Source organism: Nicotiana tabacum, chromosome 17 (assembly GCF_000715075.1).
Source record: "Nicotiana tabacum cultivar K326 chromosome 17, ASM71507v2, whole genome shotgun sequence".
Taxonomy (NCBI): Eukaryota; Viridiplantae; Streptophyta; class Magnoliopsida; order Solanales; family Solanaceae; genus Nicotiana; species Nicotiana tabacum.
This window is the reverse complement of record NC_134096.1, coordinates 39,938,543-39,956,188: the sequence shown is the minus strand read 5'-3', so window position 1 is coordinate 39,956,188 and position 17,646 is coordinate 39,938,543. Positions and strand designations below refer to the sequence as shown.

At 35.4% G+C, this 17,646-nt stretch overlaps 2 protein-coding genes across 7 annotated transcripts; one reads left to right on the top strand and one right to left on the bottom strand.

Moving 5' to 3' along the window:
• On the bottom strand, window positions 1-6,692 carry LOC107820942 (uncharacterized). 4 transcript variants are annotated; one of them, XM_016647305.2, is made up of 5 exons: window positions 6,314-6,692; window positions 5,817-6,149; window positions 4,946-5,025; window positions 4,774-4,832; window positions 1-711 (listed from the first exon to the last, which is right to left on the bottom strand). In XM_016647305.2, exons 2-5 carry the CDS (start codon window positions 6,129-6,131, stop codon window positions 407-409), a joined length of 759 nt encoding a protein of 252 aa, XP_016502791.2. In that variant the 5' UTR covers window positions 6,132-6,149; window positions 6,314-6,692; the 3' UTR covers window positions 1-406. The 4 variants fall into 4 exon arrangements, with proteins under 4 accessions (XP_016502791.2, XP_016502793.2, XP_075090318.1 ...); XM_016647307.2 differs by having other exon boundaries at window positions 1-706; window positions 4,950-5,025; window positions 6,314-6,691; XM_075234217.1 differs by having other exon boundaries at window positions 4,950-5,025; window positions 6,314-6,689.
• Window positions 6,693-8,211: 1,519 nt separating this feature from the next.
• On the top strand, window positions 8,212-16,236 carry LOC107820939 (PHD finger-containing protein 1). Of its 3 annotated transcripts, XM_075234215.1 has the most exons (10): window positions 8,212-8,498; window positions 8,963-9,324; window positions 10,496-10,581; window positions 11,697-12,054; window positions 12,942-13,027; window positions 14,029-14,327; window positions 14,575-14,770; window positions 15,516-15,737; window positions 15,809-15,933; window positions 16,004-16,236. In XM_075234215.1, the coding sequence occupies exons 2-10, from the start codon at window positions 9,190-9,192 to the stop codon at window positions 16,048-16,050; spliced, it is 1,554 nt and encodes a 517-aa protein (XP_075090316.1). In that variant the 5' UTR covers window positions 8,212-8,498; window positions 8,963-9,189; the 3' UTR covers window positions 16,051-16,236. The 3 variants fall into 3 exon arrangements, with proteins under 3 accessions (XP_075090316.1, XP_075090315.1, XP_075090317.1); XM_075234214.1 differs by having other exon boundaries at window positions 8,212-9,324; XM_075234216.1 differs by lacking the exon at window positions 11,697-12,054 and having other exon boundaries at window positions 8,216-9,324; window positions 12,908-13,027.
• Window positions 16,237-17,646: the final 1,410 nt, after the last annotated feature.

The following is a 17,646-nucleotide window of genomic DNA, read 5'->3' as shown; positions in this document are numbered from 1 at the left end:
CAGACCTAAAATCACATTTATTGCGGATGTCTCAAAAGATCCATGATGTTTTAGTACCTCTGTAGAATCTCTGAATTTAGGAAGTTTTCTTTAAGAACTACAAGTCTACAACACAGCTACCATCAGCCCTTTGCTCTTCTTTTTTTCCAAAAAGATAATTGCTACTATAGAAAAGAAAGAAAAACAACACCATGAAGATACTTGACTTTTGCCTCAATGAAATAATCAAAACTAGAAAAGATTGTTTGCTAATGCAATACAGTCATTATGCTTGACAGACACTTGCCTGTCAGAATGGCAGGAGAACATCAATTCACTTGATGCTGATTTCTGAATGATCCATTTTGACCAAACTCCGTACCTTTGGATTTCTCTTATGAGAGAAGATCGACTTCAGATGTTCCAATCACAATATAGGCATCTCCAAAGTTTGTAAAACATCTTTGAACTCAAACTCCCTCGTTTCTCTATTGAAACGCTCCACTAGTTTGTATCTGACATCATTCAAGTAAAAAGATTGTGCAGTGTCCAAAAGCCATTTTGCCTCCGAGTCGGTGAGCTTGCTAGTAAAGACAATGTCCCCTCGAACAAGAACCAGATCCTTGCTTTCAGCAAATTCGGTGTAGTAAGAAACTGTGAAGTATGGAGAAGCTTGAGTTCCTCTGGCCTTGTAATCTTCAAGGCCTGTGATAAGTACGTGTGGCGCCTGCACTGCATGAAGATTCAATGAATGGTAATCAATGACTGCAAGTGATATAGGGCATATCATGTAATTAATGGAACATATAACCCCACCTTTCTTGATGTTGCATCGAATACACAGAGCTAAAGCTGATGTCACACAGGACATTGACCAACAAATTTTAAGCATAAACAATATTTTGATTTATGCAGATTAACCAGAAAAGCACAGGTTCAGTTGGAGAGAACAGACATTCTGTGAAATTCATCTTCTCCTCACAACTACTTTTTGCTTCAGTTTTGGGATGGGGAGGGGAGGTGGGAGGGGTTGATCTACAAGTGCAGCTTAAAATTGAAGAAGGAACAGATATGATATTCACAGTACAGATGCCCAAAGGAATGGCTGGCTAACTACATGTACAACCAGAACCATTTATGTTCAGCTGGTATAAAGGTTAGAAACTAGGTGCAGTCTTGCACTACGATACTACATCTTTTTCTTTTTCTTTTCTAAAGTATATTTATGCGAGAAACGATATTGTTTACTTTTGATTACTTCTAACTTTTATAGGTAATTTATATTTAGTAGAAATTTCCCCCACATATGTTGGACCCAAAATTGAACGGAGTGTGTGATGGCAGCCAAGGTTTACAAGTCTCAAGACCCTTCACAAGATCACAAGCCAAGAAGTTAAGAGACTTACAAACTCTTGCAATGAGGATAGAAACCATGGAGGAGGGGGGATGGTGGAAACCTACAAAGTTAAACAACTTCATACAACTCATAGGAGATGACGAAGTTCAAGTATCAAAGGGAGAAAGCACCCAAAGAGGCCAAAAACTGAAGTTGATAGCTGCAGTTTCTATGCAGAAAAGACAGCCGTGATTGCGCGAAGATGGCCCAAGATGAAGGAAGCGTGATCACGAGGTTCCAAGCTGCAATGGCGAGAAGGGTCAATCCTGGAGAAGTCCGCGATCACGGGGTCCCAGACTGCAATCACGAGGTTCCACGCGGCGATCACGAGAAGGGTCAATCCTGATAAGTCCGCTATTGTGGAGTCCCTGACTGCGATGATTGGGAGGCTGATTCACTGAAGACGCAATCGCAGGGTCCCAGACCGGGATTGCAATGAAGGCCTACCAGGCTGATTTTCCAATTTCGGTCCATTTCCTTTTTAGGCCAAATTAGGGACTATTAAATCATTTGTGTAATAATTAGACCTAATATAAATACTATCTTTCCTAGAACAGTAGGGTTTAGCATATTTTGATGCTAGACAACTTTGAGAATGTTTGGATGGTATCCAATTGTTGCTACAAAACTTGCAAGCGGGTTTTCAAGTTGATCACTTAAACTTGAGGTTTCTTTTTTTTTTGATAAGGTAAATTGTATTAATCAAAAGGGAGAAAAAACTCCCGCATACAAAGAAGTATACAAAAAAGTAGAGAATTTACATCAGAACATGATTCTTTAAACTTGAGGTTTCTTATAGGATTGGTACACTTTAATTTGCTTAATTAAGGTATTTGATTGTTATTGAATGTTCTGGTTTATGCCTTAAAGTTGTGTCTCTTCTAAATCTTTACTTGCTTCCCTGTAATTCTTGTTTATGTAGTTTGATTCCTATCAGTGTACTAGAGTACGGAACTCCATACTAGCAGTACTGAGAAAATAACAAACATATCATTAACTGCAGTCTTCAAAAAGCATGGGGTATTTTACCTTTCAAAGAAGCCTCAGAAACGACTAAGGATTCCATACGTGGGTAAACCAGCCAAGGAATAGAAAACAGATCAAAATGGTAAGATATAAAACTCAAGCGGAGAAGTTTCGTCCAAGGAAGTAGAGAGGGAAAGTTATCAAAATCCATAACAAGATATAAAAGCAATCTAGGGATGAAAATTAGACATAATCAACTTGAGTGAGGATTAAAGACTATATTCTCAGCTTGAGGAAAAGATTGGTCTAAAGACAGTTGAATTACTGGTAAATGTTAAACAGTTTGATATCTTTTCTAGTCATTGTGCAAAAGCCAAAAGTATGATCTCTTCAAATAAGATAATATGTTGATCCAAGGCATATCAAGGCACAAATTCGAACAGTAGCTTTTTCTCTCTCATTTTTTTCTAGGATAAAGGTAGTGTCTAGTTTGGCTTGCGCACACCTCAACTATTCCACCGGCTACTTGCGTCCTCCCACCAGACACCAGTATCGGTATCAGGTAACTCTGCCACCAAGGAATAGGAAGACCGGAAGAAATCACCAAAGTTTTTCACCTCTATTAGGATTCCAACCTTGGTCATCCATGGTTATTTCAACTTCCTTGATACTAGGCCACACTTGTGATGCTCGACCGTTCACATTAAAAAGCTAAAAAAGGAGAGGATGTCGATGGTAAAGAACTACGCAGACAACTTTAGAGAAAAGGATCTCTCAAGTGATGTTGGTGTCGAACCCCTACATAAGGGAAGCAAGTCTAAAGTTGCGGACTACTCCATCAGATAATACGGGAATGGTGGACCACAAAGATATTATATGTTTCGTATATAGCTGGAGTCAATTCATCAAATGGACACTCAACTTAATGAAATTACCTAGTAAAGTCATCTATCTTTTTTTTTTGTCCCAATAAAATCAGTCAAGTTACTTTAAAAGTGACTTGAAAGGTTTTTGAAAATAAAATCGCTTACGATCCATACCATATATAATAACAAAGCAAGGGCACCACTTATTAAACAAGTATGTAAATTTTTTATAATTTCGACTCAATATAACACCATCCCATAAAACAGAATACAACAATAAAAAAATGTCAAATTGATATAATTCAAAGCCTACTAATTGAATTATAACAAGCCTGTAGAATCTTCTTATATCTTTACTCAAATATTTCTCCTCAAGTACTGAATATTTCTAGCATAGAATTAGCAGTCCAACCACTGATTGTTCTTGTCCCACTTTCCTCGGTTTGAGCTGGGTGTACCATTTGCATGTGGATATGATCATGATTCAAAAATTTGTTTCAAGGTTAAATTGAGGATGAATTTTCTGAGAAGACAAGAGTCAATGCGTCACTTTTGGTTCCCCTGCAGACATTAGTAGTAAACTGTGCCTGGAAAAATTGATCTGGAAACGAGGAACTCATTGTCACATGCTAATTTCTAAGCACTAGTCACTAGATTGAAATGCAAAGTATCAAATTCTGCAGCAGTTTAGACCAAGGTAACCTTGAAACTCAGCTCCTCTCAGGTACATCAGCATTGCCTTGCTCTTTACCTTTGATGGTTTCTTTTACAGAGAACTTAGTCTAATTAACCATTATTTTCTTTTATACTTGAAAATTATTACAAGAAAGATACAAACAAGTATTATACAATCAGGCGATGAGCAGATATTCGCAATGCATAGTAGATCCAATATAAAACAAGTAGTGTAGTATTTATTACGTATAATAAATCAACTAAAGAAAGAAGAAGATTCTACAGATTTGTTTAAGTTACATCAGTAGACTTTAAACTATATTAACTTGACATATTTGGTTGTTGTATTCGAGTTTATGGGATGGTGTTCTATTGGGTTGAAATTGTAAAGATTCCACATATTTCTTTAATAGGTGGGGCCCCTGCTTTGTTGTTAAATATTATTTATGGTATGTGGTAAGTGGTTTTATATTAAAACCATTTCAAGTCACTTTTAAAGTGGTGTTCCAGCCATTTGTCACTTTATAAGATATGTGTATGAGCTTGAGTGGCTTTATTGGGACAAAAAAAGATAAATGACCTTACTACTAGGTAATTCCATTAAGTTGAGAGACCATTTGAGGAAACTCTATATATCTGACTCTGAATCATAATATTATATCTAAATAACAAGTTCATTGTAAAATAAACCTAAAAAAGATGGAAGGCATTTTGCTTTTCTGAGAATAAACTGAGCACCAGTCAGTGATATCATTAGAACTAGAGAAAGAGGAACTCTTAGAATAGCTTGTTGATAGACTCTTAGGGATAGTGTCTACAACATGGTGATAGGTTTTACAATGAATATCAACAGAGATTGTTAAACGATAAAAGGAGCAAGACGAGTCTGACCTTGCACAAACATGGTTGTGTAACCACTTCCCCTCCACAGCGGAATAACAAAATATCGGCTACACAAGAAAACAGAAGTAAAATGTCAAAGATAAGGAAGGAAGTGGCATTAAACAAAGCAACTTATTAGCTCCCGAGAAAGCAAATGAATAAGAAGAAGCAGCACATTTACCAACTTGCAGATCTTTGCTCAAAGAGCTTATATAACTTAGCTTTCATTGATGCTGCAATATGACCTCTTCCCAAGTGATACTGAGATGACATAAACATGCAACAAAAGGGAAAAAAGGGAGAGAGAAAAGGATCATTCCAGCAATCACTAACACGTTAGGAAAGCAAAAGTTACTGAATCAAACAGCAAGTTGTATCATAGACTGCAGACTGTGATCAAAATATATATCCAACTTAATAAAATAAAGACATGTAAAGGTACATGGATGCTCATAGCTAAAAATACTTCAATGGCAGATATCTGGTGGAAGAGCAGCTTCCTAAGGGAAACATGAGAAGGCAATCCACAACACAAGCATCTCTGAAGCATTACATCATAGGATCGATTGGCTTAAGAACACTAAGTATCACAAGAAAATCTGTCGGTGGGGTACATTTAGACCAAAGATCAAAAAAATTGGGGGGTCTTCTAATCCCTCCTGCAAATCCTCATCCCATTTGCAGCATAAAATGCTAATAATAGCCGTCATCTAAAGAAGATTTTAATGCAATCATAACACAAGCATAGACGGGTAAGACTAGAAAACCAGACAACATATATTTTTGGCTACCTGAATCACTTTTTCAAGTTTATCATAATGATCAGGTAAACCTCGATGACTTCAAATTTCTAGTGTAGTAAGAGAAAAGGCTCACCTGCTCATTTCTATGACAAAAGCTTGGTCTAGCTGTGAATTGTTCATCATATCGAATGACTAATGTAATTTACAACAGTCCACAATCAGAACTCAAGGCTGAAAACTATCTCAAGAAAGCCAACAATGCATTTGAAAACTATAAAAATAATTTTAAAAAAAAGGTTGAAAGATTACATCGTCCCAAACGTCAGCAAGCTCTTCAGCTGATTTGTTTTTCGCCCGCTCCATGTCAATAATAGAGTCCAAGGGCTTTGGCTTCAACGGGCTGAAGCCAGAGGCAAATTTTGATGTCCTGATGGAACCAAGCGAACCCCATTTCAAGAAATCACAAGGAATAGCATTTCGTTGTGACTTATAAACTATCTGTCGCAGAGTTGAACTTCTGTATGGTTGTCTTGAGACCATAAAGAAAGAAGAAGCATTTCCATAGCAAGGCATAGCAGAAGAGAGTATTCTCTTTGATACGCGACTTGACAAAGAGCGCATCATGGTTTATCTGCAATAACACTGAAAATCTACAACATCAACATCTCATCTTATGCCACAAACAAAACTAAGAGATAGAAGAAACATAAGCTGCTTCTACATTTTCCCAACCCAAATGAGAAGAAAGAATCGGTGAAATGAAAGAGTAAGGTGGAGAAGAATCGAAGTAGAATAGAAAAGTGTACCTGATTGATATATGCTTCCCTTATTTAATTCTATTCTAAAATTTGAATCTGCTTCTTCTCTTTGAGGATTGAAAGAACTACCAAAGCTGAGTATGGCATCTACAGTACCGGCGTAGTCAAATAATCCACTACACAAGTTCGATTTTTCTCACCAGAAATGGAATAAGAATCATCATCATTCAAACAATAATCATCATCATCAGCGCTGCCGCGATTCACCGCTAAGACAGTCTCAGTTTCGATGTGTGAATCCTTCGCGTGGTTCGTCAGTCACAAAAGGAGTGATTCTGCTGTGATCGCTCGCCGGTCACCGATGCGTGATCTTGTTTCGGCGGCGCTAGGATATGAGACTGAAGTGTTAAGCGGGTATATTTTTTTTAGGTCGCATAGCGGGTTACTGGGTCGGGTCAGTGAAATAATAAAACTTGAATTGACCAAATGGCTTAAATGGCCGCCATGTGGCCCTTGTTATCACCAGGTATATTTGGTTGTTTAATAGTAGTAAAGGCGGTAGGGATATTTTTGATAGATTAGTACTATAATATAACAGGATAACTTTAAATAATATTTGACAGTAAGGGATATTTTTGACCCTTGTTTATTTATTCTCTTAGTTAATCAACGGCATGAATAAAGATTTTCAACAAAAATATTGTTTTTCTTTTACAAATTCCATAAGAAGATCCTTTTATTTATAATTTAAGTTTATCTTATGATAATTATATTTTATGCGCCGCTAATTTAGCAACTAAACAATATATAGATGTAAATATTTAATCTTAAATTCAGAATATGTATTCGAAATTCATATTACAATTTACAAGGGTATTTAATATAACTAATTTAAGTATAAAATTTTCATAAAATGCTCGACAAGTCGCGACGCATAAACTATGTTCATCAATTAAGTTTGTTTAGTGCTCGCAAGCTTATTAATTTGACCCAAATTTTTCATTTTGATACACGCCAAAGTATTCCATTTGGGCGGTGGGCGAATTAAGAGGGTGTTTGGCTAAGCTTATAAGCTGGTCAAACTAGTTTATAAGCACTTTTCGGCTTATCTACGCGCTTGGTAAAGTTAAAAGTGCTTATAAGTCAAAAATAAGCCAAAAGACATAAGCTGGTCACCCACAACTTATGAATTTTTAGCTTATAAGCACTTTAAGTTTGATCAAGATTTTTACTATTTTATCCCTAAAATATTCATTTTCAAAACAAAACTCCTACATCAATACTCACTGCCTCACGTATTTTTTCAACCTACCCCTCCCTCTCGCCACCTCTTTAAGTCTGCAATTCTCATTGACTATTTGAGGTAAGTAAATTCTCTATTCCTTTACATATTTGTATCTATATGATTGCGTATTGATTTTTGAACTGTATGTAATAAATGAGGATATATCAATTTTTTGATGTATTTGTTTCAAAGTGTTCTGGTGATGAAGACAGTGTTTCTCTTCAAATATTTTATCTTATTTAGGTTTATTTTTTTACTGAGAAACTTTTGTCAATTTATTAATTATTATAACTTATAATTATATGCTTATCATAAAATAAATTATATTTATCATAAAAATTATCTTATCTAAGCACATTTATATTTAAAATAAAATGACAAATAGAATATTTTGTATTTGAATCGATCTATAATCTAAAATTTTGAAGAAATTATGCCATTATAAGTGTAAATAGTTTTAAGGTTATTCAGGAAAAAAAGTACTTATTGACACTTTTTTATCAAATAATACAGCAGTTTATTATTAATTTCTAACTCTTATAACTAAACACGTAACTGCTTATTTATTAAATCATTTCGGCACTTAAAAAGTCAGACCTAATGCTTATCGGCGCTAATCCAAATAGCTCTAGAAAAACCATCAATCACAGTGTTTGAATTTAAAATATCCAAAATTGAGCTTGGACTCCAAGAGACAAAGGGATAAAAGTAGTTAAAATCCCACCAAATTTTACTGCCATACAACCAATTCCATGAGTAAAAATCTTGGTTATTTGTCCGTTTCTCGTTAATGATGAATCACAAAAGTAGAAATAGTTGTTCCCCCCACCGACCGCCTTCTCTTCACCTACAACCGAAGCGCAGCGCAGTGGTAGTGTTGGATTATTACAGTATAGACTCAGAATTCAGCAAATCACTATTTCGCATGTCGACTGATATCCACGAGAGGTTTCTTGAATTTTGATCAAAATTTTTTTAGCATCTTTTTTTTTTCTGAGGAACAGAAGAATTAGACTTTCATTTTGCTCTTTCCTTTCTTTGCTTTATTATAGAAAATAGAAAATAGAAGGAACTCCATAGTGGTTTTCTATTAATAATCATATGGATTTTCTTTTGTTTATCAGAGAAAAAATTTGGAGTGACTTGGATGGTATGTTTTTCCTTCTCTTTTAATCTGGAAGGAAATAGATTGGCTATCTCAAGTCAGTTGCCTCATAAATTGATTTTGGTCATAATTGTTACATCACTGGATACTTCGCATATATTTTCCCGTTTGTTTTCTGATAATCAGCATCTTTATATATTTTATTTTGATATAGCGTTACAAGCTCGGATGTTTAGTCTTTTAACTGCCTATCTCTACCACTAGAAAAAAAGAATCCAATGATGTCATCAAGAAATTTACTTGCTAGGTGGAAAGAGCAAAATACTAGCCTCGATTCTATGCGTAAAGCTCCTGCCAAAGGATCAAGAAAGGGATGTATGAAAGGTAAAGGAGGCCCAGATAATCAAAACTGTAAATACAGAGGTGTTAGGCAGAGGACTTGGGGTAAATGGGTTGCTGAAATTAGGGAACCAAACAAGGGCAGCAGAATTTGGTTGGGTACATTTTCGACTGCTCTTGACGCTGCTCTTGCTTATGATGAAGCTGCAATATCGATGTATGGCTCGGGGGCTCATCTTAATTTTCCGAATTATATCTCTCCAAAAATGTCTTTGTCAGCGCCATCTAAATCTGGACTGTGTTTCTACTATAACATCAACCCACAGTGAGGTTTGTGATGCTTATGTTCTTGAAATGAAATTCACTTATGCTTATACAATGTACGGGGAACAATTTAGTGAAACCTACTGTTCATAGTGTTTCATGACAAAATAACATGTTTGAACTACTATGTTGTGTCTTGTATTTCTGCTTCATTGATTTAGTGTCATACTAAAATGTAGGAATATGTATCACCATGCGCTTTTAATTATTTTAAATACTCTAGGTTGTAAGGACTTTACTGTTGTTTGTATTGTGCGCTTGAATATTGCCAACTTAAATTCTGACCTACGATTTAAATTTGGGTGCATTTATCCATGTTTTTGTTAGTTTGAGCACTTGGCTTTAGCATTGTTTTCTAGACATTATATGTCAATATCTTAACCTCTACGGCTATTAATGAATATCAGGCTGTAACTTAGACAAAAGGAAAGGAATTCAATCTTGAGCTTGATGTTAACTAGTAGCAATGTGGTTGTTTCCACTGTTGCCTTTTGCAAGTTGGGGAATCATAGTTAAAGCAACAACGATGGTTAAGAACGAACAACTTCATGATGAAATTCTAATTAAGTACAATATGACAATTTTAGTTCCTTTATTTGAGAATGAATCAGCCACATAGTTCAATGATATCGACATGGTATTGATTTTGTAATATTTTTCTTCACATTCTTCTACTTTTTCATTATCAGGAGCTGGCCTGTTCATCTCTTTTAATGATAGAGATGACAGCTATCTCAGAGAAATGCATGCATTACTTTAATTCTTTTTCTTATATTTATATCATCTTCATTTTCCTGAAGTTATTTATAGAAACGGAATTTGAGAAATCAGACATGTTTCTATTTCACATATTTCTCGTGCTCACTCTGGTGTTTGAATTTGAGTCATGTCGTCATGTTATAGAACCACATTTTGCCTAATGTTAGTTGGGATGTGATCTTGGCTCATCCATGTAAAACATCTGTGTCAATTTTACCAGAAAACTTTCTTCGTTTGGTTGATCTTCATGTTGTCTAATGGTTAACACTGTTATTACCTGTGAAGCGATTTTTGTTCGGTTTTGAGGATGATATACTTGATTGCAATGTGAAGTGATCACGGTATTGACATTTTATTTGATCTTTTTTTATATCAAATGTCAACATCTAATTGCAATGCTATGTGAAAATATTTGTAGATGACAATCGATGTGCATTATGGTGAGAAAGGATCTTCTAGCATCTCTGGTTACTGCATTGAGAGCAAGAATGTTGCTACTCATGGGTAAGTTCGAAGTGTTAGGAATTCTGTTCTCTCTACTTTTTCTTTTTTCTCCTTGAAGGGAAAAATAAATAAAAATTAAACCATGAAACCTGAGTCATGGAGGAGATTTCGAACAAGTTGAGAAGTTGTACAAGTAGGTGAGGTCATACCTGAAATATAAGTGAAACGAGATTTTAAGATACAAACTGGAGATGGTCTAAATTCCATTATGAAGTACCGGAACAAATAAGGGAAATTCCGTATATGAGAAGGCTAAAACAAGAATCTCTTGTCAAGAGGCAAAAAAATGGCTTAGTTAGTTAAGCACATGGAAAGAAAGTTTGATCATTACGATAGACTCATTTATTTGAAGTTTGTGTCTTCTGCCATTTTGGCCTTACCAGCTGTTATTTGTTCTCATTTCGCTATGGCGTAACATTATTATGGGTATACCTTGATACTGAGCTCTTAACAGAATGATACTAGTTCAGAAACTGCTATTCACGCCTTTGAGATTGCTGTCCCAAGGATATATTAGTATCGGAAAATGAACTTTAAGAACTAATATAAATACATGTTTTTTATTAATTAGTTCATTGGAAAATGTACATGGCAGGTGACAAGGAGAGATAATGGATTAGTATTATGGGCATTAAGGTTTCTGTAAGCTATATCATTTGCAAATTAATAAGAGCTTGAGAAATTATCTTTTAAAATAATGAGGGTAAGTACATAGTTGAAATCAAGTGGGGATGATAGTATTGTAGTAAGTAGGTATCAAATTTTATTTATTTGAGGAGATCTATTTGTGTCTGGTGCTCTTCATTCTTGAGGTGGTAAAGTTATTTTTCTCCTTATTTAATTTATATATTTAGAGTTGTCGTTCTGTTGTTATTCATTGCAAAAGTAAAAGGGTTGATCTCTTGACCTATTTAGTGTGGATTATATAGAGAAATGTATATTATTAGCCACTCCCAATTATAATAGCTGACAAAATGTATATTTTTTGTATATATGTGTATTATATACAAAAAATATACATGTTTTATACACTTTTAGCTAGCAAATGCAATTAGTTTAGGTCGAGCAGCCAATTTTGTATTTTGCCCGATTATATATGGTCAGGCTAATTGCAGAGAGGAAGCAAGTAATGGAGGCTCTGTCCTTGAAAATGTATTAGAGACCCCTGTAGGACAGAAAAGGTGTGATAATGAACTCAATGCTGGCATTGCGATGTACATTACTGATAAGACCGTGAATAAGCTTCCTGCAACAAAAGGTAGTATACAGGAGCCAGCAATAGGCAGTAAACACGAGCTGAGTGCACTTAAAAATGGACATGAAGGTGCTCTTCCCAATGATGAAGAGGCAAAAAAAGTATGTAGCATATTACAAGACTCCTCCAAATCTTCTTATTTGAGGCCAACTGCGTCAAGATCTTACTCTGGCATGATATCTAGAAATGGTGAAGCCCGTGGAAATCAGAATGCAAAGGTGCAGTTTGATTTTACAGTAGTGACTATTCAAACTTTTGGATTCACGCAGTGAAACTTTTTCACATAAAAAACTTGGAAACTCGAACATGCATGTGCGCCAAATAGTTCTTGTCTTTCTTCTTGTTTACATGGCATTCTAGAACTCTGAGAATGGTGGGGGTAGAGTATATTCTTTCTGCTTTTCTGGAAACTTTTACTGTCTCCTGTGTGTTATGGTCAAATAGGTTGCACTTTATTTTCTTTTTACTTTTTTTTAATAAAAATCTCTTAACTAGCTTTTTCTTGTCAGTAATGTGAGGGCTGATACAATGATTTAACTTGGTATGTGTAACTATCACCTACTTTTTGGTTAGTATATATTTCCTTTAGTTGGTTCATCCTGTTCAAATTCTTTTTAATTAAATTAAAAAGGGTGCAAGAATCCTATTCCGGAAGCTTACACTCAGGTCGGTCTAGGCAGTTTCATATTTGATTCACATTTCAAGTCTCGATAGTGTAAGGAAGAAAAATAGAAAATTATCTCATACTTGCTTGCAATATTGTACGTCTGTCTGCCATAACCTTGCCAAGATGACTGGATTGGCGAATACATTGTTTCTGGATAATTACTTCAAGCTCCGTGAATTATTGTTAGCTCTGAGTTTGTATTGTGATAGTCATTTGTATGAAAAATAGTTGATCATTCCCATATCACCACTTTCATTTCTTTGGAAACAAGGGTTCTGACGAGTCATACTGAGCAAATTAATACAATGTATATTATTTAGTAGGTACGTTGTATTATTTGGTAGGTACTCTATAACTACTTGTTCTACATTCTTTGGAAATTAATACAATGTATTATTTAGCAGGTACTCCATAACTACTTGTTCTACATTCTTGCAGATGAATGTATGTTTGCAGTGTGGTGACAGAGGATTCTATGATGCCCTGGTTTATTGCGTTCAATGTTTACACGCTGCAGTGCATTAGTAAGTTGGTCAGCATTGGTGATCCTCCTAAAACAATAAAGAAAACGGAGAGAATGATATTAGAAAAGTTGATTTACTTTTAGAGATGTAGTGATGGATGCCGTTGTAGCCTTTTCTTCTGTTTTGTTTATTTGGTTCCAACACAGACCCCCATGTGATAACAACAACAACAATAACAACAACAACCCAGTATAATCCCACTAGTGGGGTCTGGGGAGGGTAGTGTGTACGCAGACCTTACCTCTACCCTGGGGTAGAGAGGCTGTTTCCGATAGATTCTCGGCTCCCCTCCCTCCAAGAACTCCCCACCTTGCTCTTGGGGTGACTCGAACTCACAACCTCTTGGTTGGAAGTGGAGGGTGCTTAGCACTAGAGCAACCCACTCTTGTCCCCTATGTGATAGTATACTATATTATAATATATGAAATATAACTTGCATGGAGGGGAGCCTTGGAGTAATGGTAAAGTTATCTCCGTGTGACCTATAAGACACGGGTTCGAGCCATGGAATCAGCCCACTGATGCTTGCATTAGGGTATGCTGCCTATATCGCACCCCCTTGGGGTGCGGCCCTTCCCCAACCCTACGTGAATGCAGGATGTTTCGTGCATGGTCTGTCCTTTTTTTTAATAACTTGCATGTCGGAACTATTACTACTTGTTAACCAAATATGATATAATTTATGAAACAATTTGTTTGGCTTTTTATACACTCAATTAAAGAGGAGCAGAAACTTTTTTAGTGTACATGCTTCTATTGTTGATAATGCAAATGAGAAATTGACTTCAAACAAACTTTAAAGCTTACTCTTTATTGAGGTCCAAGATGGTTTCTGGTTGTTATGGACTATCATTGGAGTAACATAACCCATAATCTTTTTCACCAATTACTTTCTAGCTAACCTTTTGGTTTCCGTGTAAGCTTTACCTCTACCAAGTCTAAGTGAAGATAGTTTAGACACATTGTTTGAACTTGTTTTCCTGTTATTTCTTTGCCCTCAGCTACTGCCTGGATGAGTTGCCAAGAAGTTTAAACGAATTCATTCATTGGGTTTGTGAGGATTGTAAGTCACAGGAATGTCACGAATGCGCTGGTATCAGATCAAATTTGTTCTCCTCTAGCGGCGTTGAAACAAATGTGGGACCAAAATTGAAGAGAAAGGAAAACCCTACTCTAGGAGATGAGTGTATCCATGAAGCAATGGAAGATATTCTTGAAATAAAGCCAGCTAAGGAGCTGATACCCCCGACCGGCTTGTCTGATGTCATGGATAACGGCTCTCCGCTTGATGTAAACAAAGGTATTTCATTTGAGCAGTGTTGTAAGGTCTATAATTTTTTTTGATTTATTCGAACATGGTCAATGTTCTTCAGCAAATAAGGAAGCGCATAAACATCAAAATCATCCATTGCGTCCGTGTTGTGCCACAAAACCCGGCCCGACAGAGCAATCTAATATAACTTGTGATTTTGTCCAATCTAGAATTTGTATAGAACAGAAACGTTACTCTTTCAACTGATCTCTCACTTTTGTGACTGATTGCACAGATGTGAAGAATGGAATTAAGAACATTTCCCAAAGCAACCATGGTGGAAAATTAAATCTTGGAGGAAATAAGTACCAAGGAAACTGCAGTAACATTTTTTCTGGAGATGTTCATCAATCAACCACGGATTATCTGCAATATGCTTTATTGCCGGAATCTCATCAATGTGCCGAGCCAGTAATTAATCCTACATGGAGGTCAGAGTTACATTTTCTGCATTTGCAATCACAATTTTTGTGTTTGATTACTGGTCTGAGACATTTACGGGAAAGAAAAAATCGAAGAAAATAACAAAACCAAAGGAATGCAGTAAAAATATTTTGAGCTTTCAAATAATTAACTGAAGCTATCGTACTTATTTTCTGGCCATAATTGTTTAAAAGGGGGAAGGAAATGGGGATTTGAATCTTTGCATATGCTCTTCAGGAAGTTAGACATTGTTCTTGCTCGACTTAAACAGAAAAAAAGTTGTTATTTGATTGGGATAGAGGGTACATTAACATTAATGGGATAAATCTAGGCATTTGGACATGAATTGGTTGATATTTGGGAAAAAGTAATAGTATATGAAGTTAAGTTGAAAAAGGATATTTGGAAGTTGTTGTGTTTGGACATGAAAACACAGCTAAAGTTTTGTGAGTGAAACTTGAAAAACTCCTAAAACATGTTTTTCAAACTTCAAATTCCATAATTCATGTTTGAAGTTGAAATAATTGTCAGCTTGATAAACAAGCACTTATTTGAAATAATCTCCAAATATTGTTTCAAAATTTTGAAACAAAATGTATGGACAAAAGTAGATCGGAAGAATTCCATCTCAAAAAGTATATCGGAAGAATTTTGGCAGAGCCTATGATGGTATATTTTGATTTCAATCAGGACAACACCTATACAAGAGTGTGACTTTCTAGACTCAAGTTTATTGTCTTAATCTACTCGCAGTGGAAGTTTTAACATACTAAATGGCGATCATGGTACATTGGATGGATTTGTAGCTCGCATATCAAGTAAAGCATGCAAAAAGGTGTATGACGAGGCATGTCTCTTTCCGTCAACACTTCAGCTAGAAATTGTCCCAAAATCCAATGTTTGGCCTAAGGATTTTCTGAGATCAGAACCAAGCGATGATATTATTGCCCTATATTTTTTCCCAAAAGATGCAAGGTCAGTCTTATACCATCTTCTCTTGCAACTCGTATCAAAGTGAAGTCTAATATTCAACTTTCTTACTCCAGAGTCGTGGCGACATTTGATGACCTGGTTGATGAGATGATTCATCAAGGACTTGCCATGAGAACCGTTGTGAAAAATGCTGAGCTCTTGGTTTTCACTTCTATGGACCTGCCACGGCGTCACTGGCGTGAGTCACTTCTATTTATCATGAGTTACTCATTTCCAACTTTTGGTTTACTGAATTAATTGCTTTGCAGGGTTTCAAGGAAAGCATTATCTGTGGGGAGTGTTCAGAGAAGAGTAGCATGTTTTGTATTATTTGTTTCTCTTTTTTCTTTTCTTGTAGTTCAAGTTTTGTTGCATAAGTTCTTGGCTTCCCCTGTATACCTTGAATATCCTTGTTCCTGTATTGACTGATTAATTAGTTGGGGATGATAGTATCAGTTGTAAATTCCCATTTTAAAGTTGAGCTCTATCTCCATTGCCAGCACTATTGACCGAGTCTTCCCTTCTCTTTTGTTACGCCCATAAAATTTAATAACTTTTACGTGCTTTAAATCAGAGGCGGATATAGTTTAAGCTATACGAGTTCAATCTTTAAGGTTCCTCGTCCTGAACTCATTGTATTTTTAATGTCGTAGGTTCATATCTATTATTTGTTGTAATTTTAGTAGATTTTTACACTTAAATTTATGTTCTGCATCGTGGTTCAAATGAACCCGAACCCGGTACAGATACAATGTATCCGCCTCTACTTTTAATGTCTACATATTTGTATCACACTGCATCCACCTCTGCTTTTAGGGGTCGTTTGGTAGGGTGTATAAGAATAGTACTGAATAGTGTATTAATAGTGTTGAGATTAGTAATGCTGAGATTATTTTTTAACTGTTTGGTTTAGTGTATTAAAAATAATATGTATTGCATAATTTTTTTAAGAAGTTATTTCTTTATAAAAATACCCTTCACATGTGTTGGAAAAGGTTTTGAAAGAGCAATTTTGTCTTTATACTTATTCATGTATTAAAAATTATGATATTACTAATGCCATTGTTTGCTATGTATAAGAATAGTACTAAATAGAGTGTATAACTAATACACTAACAAACAAGGGATTAATAACACCAAAATTAATACAAGACCTCTTAATGTCTACATATTGTATGTTCTGACCATTTTAATAAGTTGGGAGGGGTGGAATGATGTTAGGAAAGTGTGAGTTGAAATGATGTGAAATGAGCCATATATGGACAGATTTAGCGGAGCTGCGGGAAGCTGCCTGCAATTGCAACACTAGTCAGACTTGGCCGCCCCAGGTTTCATTGAAATTGTGAGCTGCGACAAAATGGGGGAGCAATACATGCCTATATATATATATATATGGATTTGTGCAGAGTTGATAGAAAAGATAATCTCTCAAAATTTAGACAGATAAAGAAAAATATCAGTTAGAATTTTTGCTTCAATTAAGATTTGAACTATGGTGTTTCATAATTTTATTTTACATAATTGGCCACTATATTACACGTGTTCGTACATTCCGAACTTCTCAAGTCAATACAACTTTCTTTTACTCAAAACTGAGACAAAGGGCAGGTTCTTTACTTTGACTTTCACTTTAACTACCTTTAGCTGTTTTTAAGGTGAAAGATTATTATACTATATTTTCGTGGAAAAAGGTCATGTTCGTGAAATACTTCTTTGGTCTGTTGGATGGGCTTTCAGAGGTCCGTTTGGATTTGCTAAAAAAAAAAAAGAGTATCTTTTAAGTAAAGTGCTTAAAAGTACTTTTTAAATACTGTAATTGATTTTATAAATAAGCAGTTATGTGTTTGTATAAAAGTATTGGAGCTGAAAAAAAGTTATTGAAATATTTGGTAAACAAATATTAATAAACATT

Bases quoted from the DNA above. Each gene is read 5' to 3' on its own strand.
- LOC107820942 (XM_016647305.2), bottom strand. From the start codon at position 6,131: ATGATGCGCTCTTTGTCAAGTCGCGTATCAAAGAGAATACTCTCTTCT. The intron at 5,026-5,816 runs GTAATCTTTCAA...ATGTCATCTCAG, and splicing joins TTGCTGACGTTTGGGACGAT to TATCACTTGGGAAGAGGTCA. The intron at 712-4,773 runs GTCAGACTCGTC...ATCTTCATGCAG, and splicing joins CACAACCATGTTTGTGCAAG to TGCAGGCGCCACACGTACTT.
- LOC107820939 (XM_075234215.1), top strand. From the start codon at position 9,190: ATGATGAAGCTGCAATATCGATGTATGGCTCGGGGGCTCATCTTAATT. The intron at 15,738-15,808 runs GTCAGTCTTATA...TTCTTACTCCAG, and splicing joins TTTTTCCCAAAAGATGCAAG to AGTCGTGGCGACATTTGATG. The intron at 15,934-16,003 runs GTGAGTCACTTC...ATTGCTTTGCAG, and splicing joins CCTGCCACGGCGTCACTGGC to GGTTTCAAGGAAAGCATTAT.